Source organism: Kryptolebias marmoratus, linkage group LG10 (assembly GCF_001649575.2).
Source record: "Kryptolebias marmoratus isolate JLee-2015 linkage group LG10, ASM164957v2, whole genome shotgun sequence".
Lineage (NCBI taxonomy): Eukaryota > Metazoa > Chordata > Actinopteri > Cyprinodontiformes > Rivulidae > Kryptolebias > Kryptolebias marmoratus.
In genome coordinates this window covers 8,090,109-8,102,474 of record NC_051439.1, presented here as the reverse complement: position 1 = coordinate 8,102,474, position 12,366 = coordinate 8,090,109, and the positions used below count along the sequence as shown (strand labels likewise).

The following is a 12,366-nucleotide window of genomic DNA, read 5'->3' as shown; positions in this document are numbered from 1 at the left end:
GCAGTAGCAGCAGCAGCAGCAGTAGCAGCAGTAGCAGCTGCGGCAGCAGTAGTAGCAGCAGCAGCAGTAGTAGCAGTAGCAGTAGCAGTAGCAGCAGCAGTAGCAGTAGCAGCAGCAGCAGCAGTAGCAGTAGCAGCAGCAGCAGCAGTAGCAGTAGCAGTAGCAGTAGCAGCAGCAGCAGCAGCAACAGCTCTAGGAGCACAGAGACAGAGACGAGCACCACGTGCGACATCTGCTCATCTCCTCCCGTGGAGCGCGTCACGCCGTCATGGAAGACAACCCCCACAGAATCTGTTTCCACCTGAAGTCAAGCTGAGACGTTTTGTCTCCCCTCATCTTGTTTCAACATCTCCTGTCATGTTCTTCACGACGTCCACTGATACCGATGCAAAGCACGCTAATATTAAAGAGGCTAAGAAATGGAACAGGTGGTGGTGTGTTTGCTCATTTCTGTCTTTCTGTTAGCAAAATATCTTGAGAACTACCAGATGGATTTTAATGAAACCAGCAGAAGGTAATTATTGGATGTAGATCTACAACTCTTCAACTTTGGGAGTTAACTTGATTCAAGATGGCCACCACATCCAACTGACCTTAAAAAACACAAAAATGACCACAGCTCAGTCAATTTTACAGATATTGACCTAAAACTTATTGACGTAGCAGCTGAGAGTAATTGACAACCCATACTTTGAGCACTAACAGATTGCACAAGAGTTTTGTTGAAAATATTACCATTACTTACTTGGAGTCAACTCTGTTTGTCTGTTAGCAAAATATCTCATGAACCACTGGATGAATTTTATTGAAATCTTCAGGAAATAATAATTAGATGCTCATCCCGAATTGATTAGCTTTTGAAACCAATCCAATTCAAGATGGCCGCCACAGCCAACTGGCTTATGAAAAGACAAAAACGGCTATGATTCCATCAGTTTTTACAGATATTGAACCAAACTTGGTGCGGTAGTAGAAGATAGTAATTCCCAACAAATGCGCCAAGTGTTACTCATTTTGCAAGATCTTTGCCTTTACCTGCTGACGTCAACCCTGCTGGTCTGTTAGCAAAATATCTCATGAACCACTGGATGGATGTTAATGAAAATCTCAGGAGGTAATCATTGGATGTACGTCTACAAGCGATTAACCTTTGGAGTCAATCCAATGCAAGATGGCCACCACAGGTCATTGATATGAGCCAACACATTATTGGCTTTAACCCAGTCAGTTTTATAGATATTGAGCTTAAATTTACTGTAGTAGTAACTGAGAGTCTTTGCAATACAAACATCCTTTTTTTTCCCGAATAACTTCAGCGTTAATAGCTGTCACTGAGCTCCAAGTTTGATGTGTGCTCCACACAGTGACAATAACACCCTCTTTCTAAAAAAAATAAATAAATAAGAAAGGATGAAAACACAGCCGAGCCCGAGGCCTACAGGCTACTTTGTTTCAGCCAGACAAATTGTGTCGTTATCCAACTGCAAACTCAGTTTAAGTGTGTTACTGACTACAGGCTGCTGGTGGGTGAGCTCCTCTGCAAGCTGACAGGAGTTCCCGTCCCTGCATCACCAGCTCCAACTCGAGGATCTCCTCTGTGCAGCTCCTTCACAAAACAGGATGCGTTTCAACGGCGGTCAGACCCGTCGACATATGTAGGTCTAAACACACACACACACAGCGTATGTACACTTTTACTGACAGCTAAACATTTGCATTCCTTTTAATATTCATGCCTTTTTTACGTAACCTTTACGTAACGCGGGACCTGTGCACACATTCCTATGTGGGTACTTTATGCATGTGTCTGTGCACGCCTGTGTGTGTGTGTGTGCGTGTGTGTATAGTGAAGTCTTTTCTCTGTAGTTTCCCTCATTATGAGAAAGCTCTTTAATGTTTGTCTCCCAGTGGAGAGTGGAAGGGAGCGTGAAACTGTTATTGCAGGCAAAGAAAGTGAGAGAGAGAGAGAGACAGAGAGAGAAAAAAAAGAAAAAGAAAAATCTAATCGAGGGAGCCTGACAGACACTCTTGCTCACGCAGTCTGATCTCTCAGAAGATGACATTTGCCTCGCTGGCATCCGTGCGGGGCACCTATACACCGCCTGTGTGACCTCAGCAATATAGTTGCAGATGATGGAAGAATGACTGGTGTTTGAAGAGATAGTGTGGATTGGCGTGGGGGGGGAGGAAGACGGCTGGCAGGTGGAGGAGGTGGCAGATAAGAGGTAAATGTGTGGAAAAGTGGGAGGCGAGGAAGTTCGAAACGGTGAATAAAAGATGCTGCGGAGAGCTGACAGCAGGCGAGGAAGAGGCAGCCCGCGCCCATCACGACTCTTCCTGCGTGGAACGGGGGACTGCGGGGACCTCTGGGACGGTGCGGGGTCGTGTGTTTGTGTGTGTCTGAGCATGCTCTGTTGGCCGCTGATAACCCCCACAGCACAACTGTCACAGTTCTGCTTTCGCTCCCGGTCACAGCAGCGTGGGCGCCGCCAGGCGTGCGCCTGCATGTGCAGCCCCAATTCCAAAACAGCCGGGACGTCGTCCACCCATCCGTTTTCTTTACCCTCGTTTTTTTTTTTGTTTTTTTCCCCCTCCTTTCTGGGTCGTGGGGAGCTGGTTGTGGCGGGGGAACACCCAGGACAGGGGACACACAGAGACAAACAACCATTTTAGAGTTATCAGATATTCTAACATGCATGTTTTTGGTCTGCGGGAGGAAACCAACGTGTGCTCCACCCAGAAAGGCCAGAAGGCGAACCTTCAACCATCTCTCTGTAAGGCTGTAAGGTTACAGTTACAACCATTAGGAGACTGCATAGAATGTGAATAAAAACAGAAGCAAAAATACAAAACTTATATTTTATTCAAAATGGAACATAGTAAACATGTCAAATGCTTACTAAGAAACTAAGAAATTGTACATTTTTTGTATGTGTCTGGGGGAATACGGTAGTGTTGAATTTGATGGCAGCAACAGAAATGTGGGACAAGTCCATGTTTCTCACTCTTCTTCTACCATCAGTCTGTAAACATCCAGGAACTGAGGAGAGCAGCTGCTGGAGGTTTTAGAGGGAATGTTGTCTCATTCTGGTCTGACGGAGGATTCTAGCTGCTCAGCAGTCCTGAGTCTTTGCTGGTGAAAGGTCTGGACTGCAGGCAGGTCAGTTCAGCTCCTGGACTCTTCTACTATGAAGCCATGCTGCTGGAATGATGCAGTCTGAGGTTTAACATCGTCTTGCTGAAATATGCAAGGCCTTCAATGAAAAAGACGTCATCTGATGGGAGCAGATGTTCTAAAACCTATAAATACTTCTCTGTATTGATTTGGCCTTTCCAGATGTGTAAGCTGCACAGGCCAGAGACTCTAATGCACCCCCATACCATCAGAGAGGAAGGTTTTTGATTTGGTCACTGATAAAGAGCTGGATTGTCCATCTCCTCCTCAGTATGGAGGGCGTTGTGTTCGCAGTTTCAAAAAAAAAAAGTTCAAATTCTGATTTGTCTGACCACAGAACAGTTTTCCATCTTTGCCTCAGTCTGTTTTAAATGAGCTGTGGTCCAGAAACAGCTGCTCTTTTTATACCCAGTCCTTACTGACCTGTTGCCAATTATCTTAATTAGCTGTAAAATGCTCCTCCTGCTGTTTCTTCTTTGTAACACTTACCTATGCAGCCTTTTGTTGTCCCTGTGCCCACTTCTGGTAGATTTGTTGCCGACATTAAATTCAAAATGATGTTTCTCCTAAAAATGGGACATTCTCAGTTTAAACATTTGATCTGTTTACTATGTTCCATTGTGAAGGAAATATGGGTTTATGAGATTTGCAAATCATTACCTCCGCCGAGTGGGTTATGTTTACGATAGAGTCTGTCTGTCTGTCTGTTTACAAGATTACTGAAAAAGTTATGAACAGATTTTCATTAAATTTTCAGCAAACATCAAACAAGGAACAAGAGATTACATTTTAATGGTGATCCGGTCAAACTTCAAGTTCACAGATCAGCCCGTGCTCTAACTCTGCAGCTGTATGACAGAAATGTGGAGACCTCACGGGTCAAGGGTGATCACTAATGATTTCAAGCTGACGGGGTCAAAGGTCAAGCTTGCAGATGACCTTGTGCTCTAACTGTGCAACCACGTAACAGAGGAAAATGAAACAACACAATTGGACACCTCTTAGGTCAAGTTTGATCACCATTGATTTTAAGGTCGTGGGGTCAAAGGTCAACATCACAGCTGACCTGGTGCTCTAACTCTGCAGCTGTGTAATGAACGAATGTCAAACTGCACAGCTGGACCCCTCATGGGTCAAAGATGATGCCTGTTGAATTCAAGGTTAATGGGGTCAAAGGTCAAGGTCACAGGTAACCCATTTTTTAAAAACCTGTCTCTGCTCCTACATGTGACCCTTTTGTTTCCTCCACCAAGGAAGTTTTGTTTCCGGTTGTTTGTCTGTCTGTCAGTAAAGATCAGGTAAAAACCAATGAACAGATTTGGAGGAAATGTTCAGGAAATGTTGGGGTTTTCACAAAAAAAACAAAAACAATTGATTAAATTTTAGTGGCGATCCAGTTTACGATCCGGATCACCACTATTTTTTAATCACGCTGTGGCCTTGGTGGAGGTTTGCGCTCATTGAGTGGTTCCAGTTGCATTCTGTCCACACAACATTTCCAGACTCGGGTTTGTGCGCGACGATCCGAGCACGTGGCCATCTGCCTCCTCGTGTCGCTGTCTGCTCACCTCAGCATCAGTCCGGCCCTATATTCCCTGACACCTCTCCACCATCAGAGGCCACAATTTAAAGCGGCCCTGCAGTCGCGACGAAAGGGAGCCCGCAGTTTGGGAGGAAACAGAGAGCAGGCTGCTCAGCCAACAGGATTCTCGCGGTCATTCCTCCTGCACAAACAACCGAGCAGCCAGCTGGCCGGCCAGGAGGTGTCTTGGTGAGCTGGCGCCGGACCAGAAACCAGAAAAAGAGAAGTCGATTCTGTCGCTCGCCTGCAAACCTGCGCTGTTATTTCATTTTCGCTCCATGCGGGGAGACACATTTCCACACTGATGCTCTTTAAATGCTGATATTTATAGACGGGGAGGGGGGTGGAGGGAGGGGAGGGATGACTTCTTCACGTGTCCAATGAGTTTGATCACTCGAGGTGAAAGAAAAAAAAAAAAAGGAATGTGTTAATGACATCATTAGAAAAAGAAATAAACAAAGCTCCGACTGCCAGAGGTCCTCATTAAAATCCATTTTCTGCCCCGGGCCTGAGGGCAGAAATGACACTGTTTGCAATTTCTGTACTCACAGAAATTCAAAGCGAAAAACACAACTTCATTCTTTTCTGGACTTGTTGTTTGGAGATGTCACCGTGACTCGCACGTGTTTAATCACAGGCCGAGCATGCACCGAAGGAATGCATATCGCCCTTTAACGCCAGAGTTTTAGAATTCAAACAACGAAAGGATCAGTCTCATCCCATATCTCACATTTTCTGTTAGAGCTTGGAGCATGTGTTGCGAATGACTCTCAGCTACTACCACACCAAATTTTAGCTGAATATCTGCAACACTCCCTGAGTTTTAGCCAATTTTGTGATTTTCAAGGTCAGTTGGCTGTGGCAGCCATCTTGAATGCAATTGAATCCAAAGGTTAATCAGGCATAGATGTATATCCAATGAATACTTATGACAAGTTTCATTAACATCCGTCCAGAGGTTCTTGAGATATTTTGCTAACAGACAGACAGTGTTGACTCCAATAGTTATTGGCAAGGTTTTAAGCACAGATCTTGCCCAGTCAGGTATCACTCAGAGTATGTGTTGGGGATGAGTCTCAGCTACTACCACACCAGATTTTAGCCCAATATCTGTAAAACAGTCTGGGTTATGGCCATTTTTCTGTTGGCTAAGATGGCTTTGCTGTGGCGGCCATTTTGAATTGAATCGACTCTAAAAGTTGATCATTGTAGATGTACACAATCATTAATGAATCGTGCTTTGCAACAGTGAAATAAGCAGGTAATCTTTCTTTGAAATGAACAATTCAAGCTATCATGAGCAGTCTTTAAATAAAACCTAATCCAGACGTGTGCACGTTTACCGTTTACTGTTTATGATATTATTAAAAAACAAACAAACAAACAAAAAAACCAACAACATGAGGTACAACATAAGTGCAGAAATGTCAAGGATGAAAGCCGGCCGATTATTTCTCGTTTGAGTTTTATTGATTTATTTTCTATTCAGCCTCATCCAAGAAGTCTCTTGAAATATATTATCGCCTTTTCAAAACAGAAAAGGAGTCACTTAAAGACAAGAACCTGCAGCAGGTTTCCTGCTTTGAGAGGTACACACACAACTGACAGGAAAGTTAGAAAATAAAACTTGTAAGATGCACTTCACCATGATGAAAGCTGGGTGATCGTGCAATAGCCTGTCTGTTAGCAAAATATGTCATGAACCATTGGATGGATTTTGTTGAAACTCTCAGAAAGTAATCACTGGATGTACACCCTGAACTGATCAACTTATGGAGCCAACTCGATTCAAGATGGCCGCCACAGCTAGTTAAGGTTAGCAAACACAAAAATAGCTTCAACTCAGGCCTTTTTACAGATATTGAGCTGAAACTTGGTGTGGTAGTAGCTGAGAGTCATCCCCAACACATACTATGAGAGCTAATAGATCGCACAAAATCTTTGTTTAAAACTTTGGTGTGCAAAGCGGTCGCTGATTTGGAATGCTACTTTTATTTAACATTTAGTGATTCTCACTCGACACAAGTGTTGAGACGTGAAATGTGCCTGTTGATACCGGGATACATCACTGATTTCCTATATTTCTATTGCAATTTGCCTCAATTAGTCAAGGTGTCCTCATTAAAAGCCACCATGGTTTATCCTCTGAGGACCAGGCAACGAGTCGGAGGGCTTTTTGCGGTGAACCGATGTTGCGAGGGTTTTAATGAACGGTCGTCCAACAAAAAGGCCCAGGAATCACAGGAAGGTCAGAGGAGCACGGCATAAATCTGCCTGATGCAACATTTAATTAGAACCTCTATCAAATCCAACCCGATCAAATAAATAAAACTAAATAAATACAAAAGCAACACTGACCTTTGTTATTTTGTTAGCTTAATTTTTTTTTTTTTTTCAAGTTCATACCCAGGGTCACATTTTCAAATTTTTGCACAAGAGGAGAAAGGTACAGGATTACTAAAACATGAACTTTTCCTGTTGTTTACGTTAATTATATGAATTATTCTTTATTAATTATTGGACTGATGAGGTAATGGCTAGTCTGAGCAGGGGGGTTTACTGCTGCCTTGAAGCTCAAATCTCTAAACTTTAATCTCAGCTTAAGCAAACACTATTTTATAAAGCTTGACATAATCCTCAGTATCCTCAGTACGATCACTTGCTGCCAAAGGCGGAGCGACAGTGTTTTCGCCTGCGTCAGCAAAATACCTCGTGAGCCAACTTGCAGGAAGCATCGGGTCGGGGGCGAGAGAGCGGGGGAACCCCAATGCGCAGACTCATCGTGGATCCAAAGAAAATAAAATAAAAGAACCAAAACAAAAGGCTGACGAGGCATCGAAGCCGAACAATAGCAAAAATCCAAAACGTGGCAAAAACGGCAGATGAGGCGAGAAACGGGAGGAACCAGACGGCGCGTTTAAGCGACAACGGACCAGTGAGGAAAAGGAGGAAACGACCAGGTTTTAAAGACAGAGGGTAATTAGGTGAAGTGGGCACAGGTGAGTGATTATTAACAAGTGACTGAAAGAGGAGAAGGGAATAATGACACAAGGAGCAAGACTAAATAAAAAAATAAAATAAACAATAAACCCAAACTGAAACATGGAAAACCACCCCATATCCTGACAAAGGTGATCACTGGATGTTCATCTACGGCTGATTAAATGAGAAAATTCAACCCAAGTCAAGATGGCTGCTTTAACCAACTCAAAAAGGGCTGCATCTGAATGAATGTTACAGATATTGTGCTGAAGTTGGGTGTAGTAGTCGCTGACAGTCATCCACAACACATACTCCGACAGATCACAGAAAACTATTATAACCTTATTTGCAAGGTTTGACCTAAACGGCTATAAATTAAGGATTTTTGAGTCTAAAACTCTGGCACGGAAGATGGGAGACATTCCTTCAAGGTAGACAGAATTTTAAGCTTGTTTTCTCAAGTGGTAAATAGTAGCAGCAGCTAGCTGTAGCTGTCATGATATTTCTAAACGAATTAAGGTGGAATGCTAACCAGACAGCAGTGTAAAGGTTGGTAAATGTAGCGTTTGCAGGAGCAGCTGTGAAGTATCTGAGACTAGAGTTGTCTCACGGTGGCATCACTTCATCAATCTGACCGGAGTTAAACTTTGTTTCTGTTCAAAGAGTCGTCTGCGCCAGATAAGCCCACTTCAAACGATCGGAACCAGCACTTTAAGCTGATCCTTTTCAACCGTAAACACGTATTTTGGGCGTGGGGGGGGATGACTTAGTTGTGATCACACTTTAAAAGCGACCAGGATTTTTATACCCGTGGCGCCAAAAACAAGCTCTTAAATTTCGGTTTAATCTTAAATTTCTTTTTTTTGTTTTGTTTTAGCAGGTTTTGAAAAACAGAAATGCAGCAACTCAATAATTCCACATTCNCCCCGCTCACGACAGGCCTCGATTACTGCTCTTGAAAGCAATTGCCTCGTATTAAACGCTTTTTTTTTTCCTCCTTTTCTTGTTTGATGTGATGTAGAGCGCGTTGGATGTTGCAAAACATCCTAATTAAGATGCCGATAAATGACTACGAACCTTCACAAAGCCCCTCCTTCAAAAGTGCTTCTCTCATTAGGCCTTTAAAACGACTCGGAGATCTGAGCCGCCCGATAATCCTCGGGATGAACGGTGACACTTCATGTGACGAGAACAATAAATGTTGCGGCGGCGGCGGCGGCGGCCTCGCCGTATCAGCCGTCAGCCGCTTCTGCTGAACAGAGGGAAACTGGCAGTGAAGCTGTCAGTCATCTCTCAGGGTATCGAATGAGCCTGTAATAACAATCCTCTCCTACAAACGCGACAAATTGATTCAACATTGTGGGGCCGCGCTCGTTTTTCCTTGTGTGCGCACAACAGTAAGGGGAGCTTCGTCTTATGTTTAGATAGGGCCGCCGTGGGAATGCGGTCCCTGTCAGAATTAAAGGCGGGGCATTTCTTGGAAGGGAATGCACGTCACCCGCCTCCTTTCGTGGCAGAGGTTTAGACTAACATCCTTATATGTTGAGGACTGATGAGGTAATAGCTGTTTTAATCAAACCGTGAAATCCTTCTGCAACATCACAAGCCGTCACGCTCAGATCGTGTGATGCTGACGACTCTCATTTACAACGATCATCAAATTTTAGCTCAATATCCGTAAAACTGACGGAGTTATGGCCATTTCTGTATTTCCTATGTTCAGTTAGCAGCCATCTTCAATTGGGTTAGCTCCAAAAGGTAATGAGTCGTTGATGTATATCTAATGAATACTCCCCAAAGGTTTCATTAAAATCTGTCCAGTGGTTTGTGGGATATTTTGCTAACAGACAGACATGAGTTGACAGCAAATAGTTAATGGCAACATTCTGCACGAAGCTCTTGAACAATCTGTTAGTGGTCAGAATGTGTGTTGGGGATCAGTCTCAGCTGCTACCACACCAAATGTAAGGTCAGTATCTCCAAAATTGTCTCATTTACAGCCATTTTTGTGTTATTCAAGGTCAGTTGGCTGTGGCGGCCATCTTGAAATGGCTCGACTCCAAAAGTTAATCAATTGTAGATGCTCATCTAATAGTTAGTTCATGTGAGTTTCATTAAAGGTTGTCAAGCGGTTCATGAGATATTCTGCTAACAGACAGACACACCCCTTTGCCTTTTTGGCAACAGGCTTTGATAAAGTCTCCACAGCGAAACATAAGCAGGCTTTCGTTTCTTGTCTGTACAACTTATCTGGCCTCCTGGCGGACCCCCCCTTGTAAACTAAATAGTTGCATTTAATTTCAAAACAAGGCCAACAAATCAAATCATCTCCTCATCCAGCGGTTTTAATGCATCTGCAAACAGTTAATTAGGGACGATGCAGCCCCTGCAGGTAATAATTTTAAATGACAATTATTACTAATCACGCTGTAGTCCTCGGGGGACGTGTCATTTTTTTTTGTCCACGACTTTCTTTTAGTTGCTGATGCGCGAGCAGGGAGGGAAAACAAATCGCTGATTGCACGTATTGATTGATCACTGCTGGGCAAAATGTGGCTTCTCATTATTAGATTAGCATTATACATATGTTCATCACTGATGTCTGTTTTATTGTTTTCATTTGGTAATGTGAAAGAAAACAACGGGAGGCCAAAGGAGGAGCTCGCTGGATTTTAACTTGGAGACCTTAATCGGCTTGTTTGGGCGATGATTTTAAGACTCTTATAAAAAGTCATAAAATAACAATAATAAAAATAAAAACAGTTTGCATAACAAGACAGACTCAAATCTTGCCAACACAATCAGTGCCCATGACCTCTCCAGTCAGCTACTCGTCTTTCGGCAAATTACTATAACTAATGTCCAAAAAGCAAGCAAGAATAAAAGAATAACAAAAAAGCTGATTTTTTTTTTTAAATCTAAGCTTGTCTGATTGGTAGAAAGGGAAGTCGAAGCCGATCAAAGCTCCCGTCTGACTCGAAATGACTTTCAGGAGGGAAAAGATTCACCGCCGCAGCAACATTTCATGCCTGCCGTGAATTAGTTTTTCGGGATAAAAGACGGGAAGGAACGACTTCCCTTCATCCTCTCGGTAACGTTGTTGCAGAGGAACGGCCGCGTCCGTGCCACGCCGCTCGTAAAGAAAGCGAAAGAACAGAGAAAGACAAAAAACAGTTAGGGGAAAAATGAAAAAAATGGCTTCCCAATTTCACAGGAAAGAGCAGAAAAGTACCTAACCAAAAGGTAAGCATGGAGGCGGCACACTCATTATTTGGGCCTGTATTAAATAATGGATGGATGGATGGATGGATGGATGGATGCTTTATTGATATAAAACTACCAGAGTACTATAATAATAAAAAACTCCAACACTGAAGGTGTAAACAGAAACATTAACGTGTTTATTGTTGTGCAGAATTATTATTTTTTTGTCCTGTGTGCAAAAAGGGGAGGAGCTGAAAAGTTTGATAGCCGCAGGGAGGAAGGACTTCCTGTGGCGTTCTGTGGAGCACCTCGGGGGTCTCAGTCTGGTAGGAGTCCATTGTGGCGTGCAGGGGGAGGGGGGGAGGGAGGACGGACTCGTTGTTCGGGATCTGGAGCAGTTCCCTTGGCGTCCTCCGCTCAGGGACTGCAGATCCGCTCCCAGAACAGAGCCAGCTCTCCCAATGAGCTTATCGAGCCTGTCGGCCTCGGCTGCTTCCCCCCCCTGCTCGGCCCGCAGCACCACAGGGCAGAAGGTGACGCTGGAGACCACCGAAGGGCAAAACATCTGCAGCGTGGGCCTGCAGACGTTAAAAGACCTGAATGTCCTCAGAAGAAACAGGTGACTCTGTCCTTTCTTGTAGAGGACGTCAGTGGACCCTCAGGTTCTTGTAGTCCAGTGTCCACCTCAGTACCCTTCATGTTGATACATTTATTTTTAGTTTTTAATTTTATTTTAATGCACATAGTTGTACCTTCAGAATGATCATTATTAGGCTGTATGTGATAATAAGGAATTGCATTTTTGGTTTGAAATAAAATGTCAAGATCTGGGGTTATTTTTGTGTTGAGTTTGTTTGTTTGGTTCCTGTATTTTGCTTTGTCAGGTGGTTCTTCGCTCTCTGTGCTCTTGTCATGCTCTCTTGTCCTCAGTCAATCATTTGTTACCCTGCCACGCCCATCTACACCTGCCCTGAGTTTGTAATCACTCACCTGTGCCCACTTCTCCTAATTTCCTGCAGCTTTTAAAACCTGGTCACTTCCCTCACTTGTTGTGTTTCTCTCCTGAGCTTCCTGTTTTCTCGTCGTGTCTCAACCCTCATGGTTTTGGAGTCCTGTTTTGTTGTTTAGTTTAGTTGCTGCCTCCTCAGCCCTTTGTTTTCCTTTTGTAAATAAATTTGTTACTTTGAGTTCCACCTAGTCTGTCTGCATTCTTGGGTCCGACCAACTCTCCACGTATCATGACATAAAAGCAAACAAACATACGATGCAGTTCTGAATTAGTGTTTTAATAGGATACTACACCATGAAACTGTAGTACTGTGCTCAAGGTTGTCATACCTAAAAATGACTGGTAGCACTTTATAATAACTACACCTTATTTAATCATTAATAAATAATTAACTAACCTTGAAATCATCATTAA

The 12,366-nt window shown here is 43.4% G+C and overlaps 1 protein-coding gene across 1 annotated transcript in view; it reads right to left on the bottom strand.

The window, feature by feature from the left end:
* LOC108233890 (UDP-N-acetylglucosamine/UDP-glucose/GDP-mannose transporter-like) overlaps positions 1–7,538 on the bottom strand; it is a 10,997-nt gene extending 3,459 nt beyond the window's left edge. The window contains exon 1 of the mRNA XM_037977949.1: positions 7,467–7,538. Within this exon, the coding sequence (XP_037833877.1) occupies positions 7,467–7,538 (72 nt within the window). The remainder of the gene's footprint in view (positions 1–7,466) is intronic.
* Between the last annotated feature and the right edge of the window lie 4,828 nt (positions 7,539–12,366).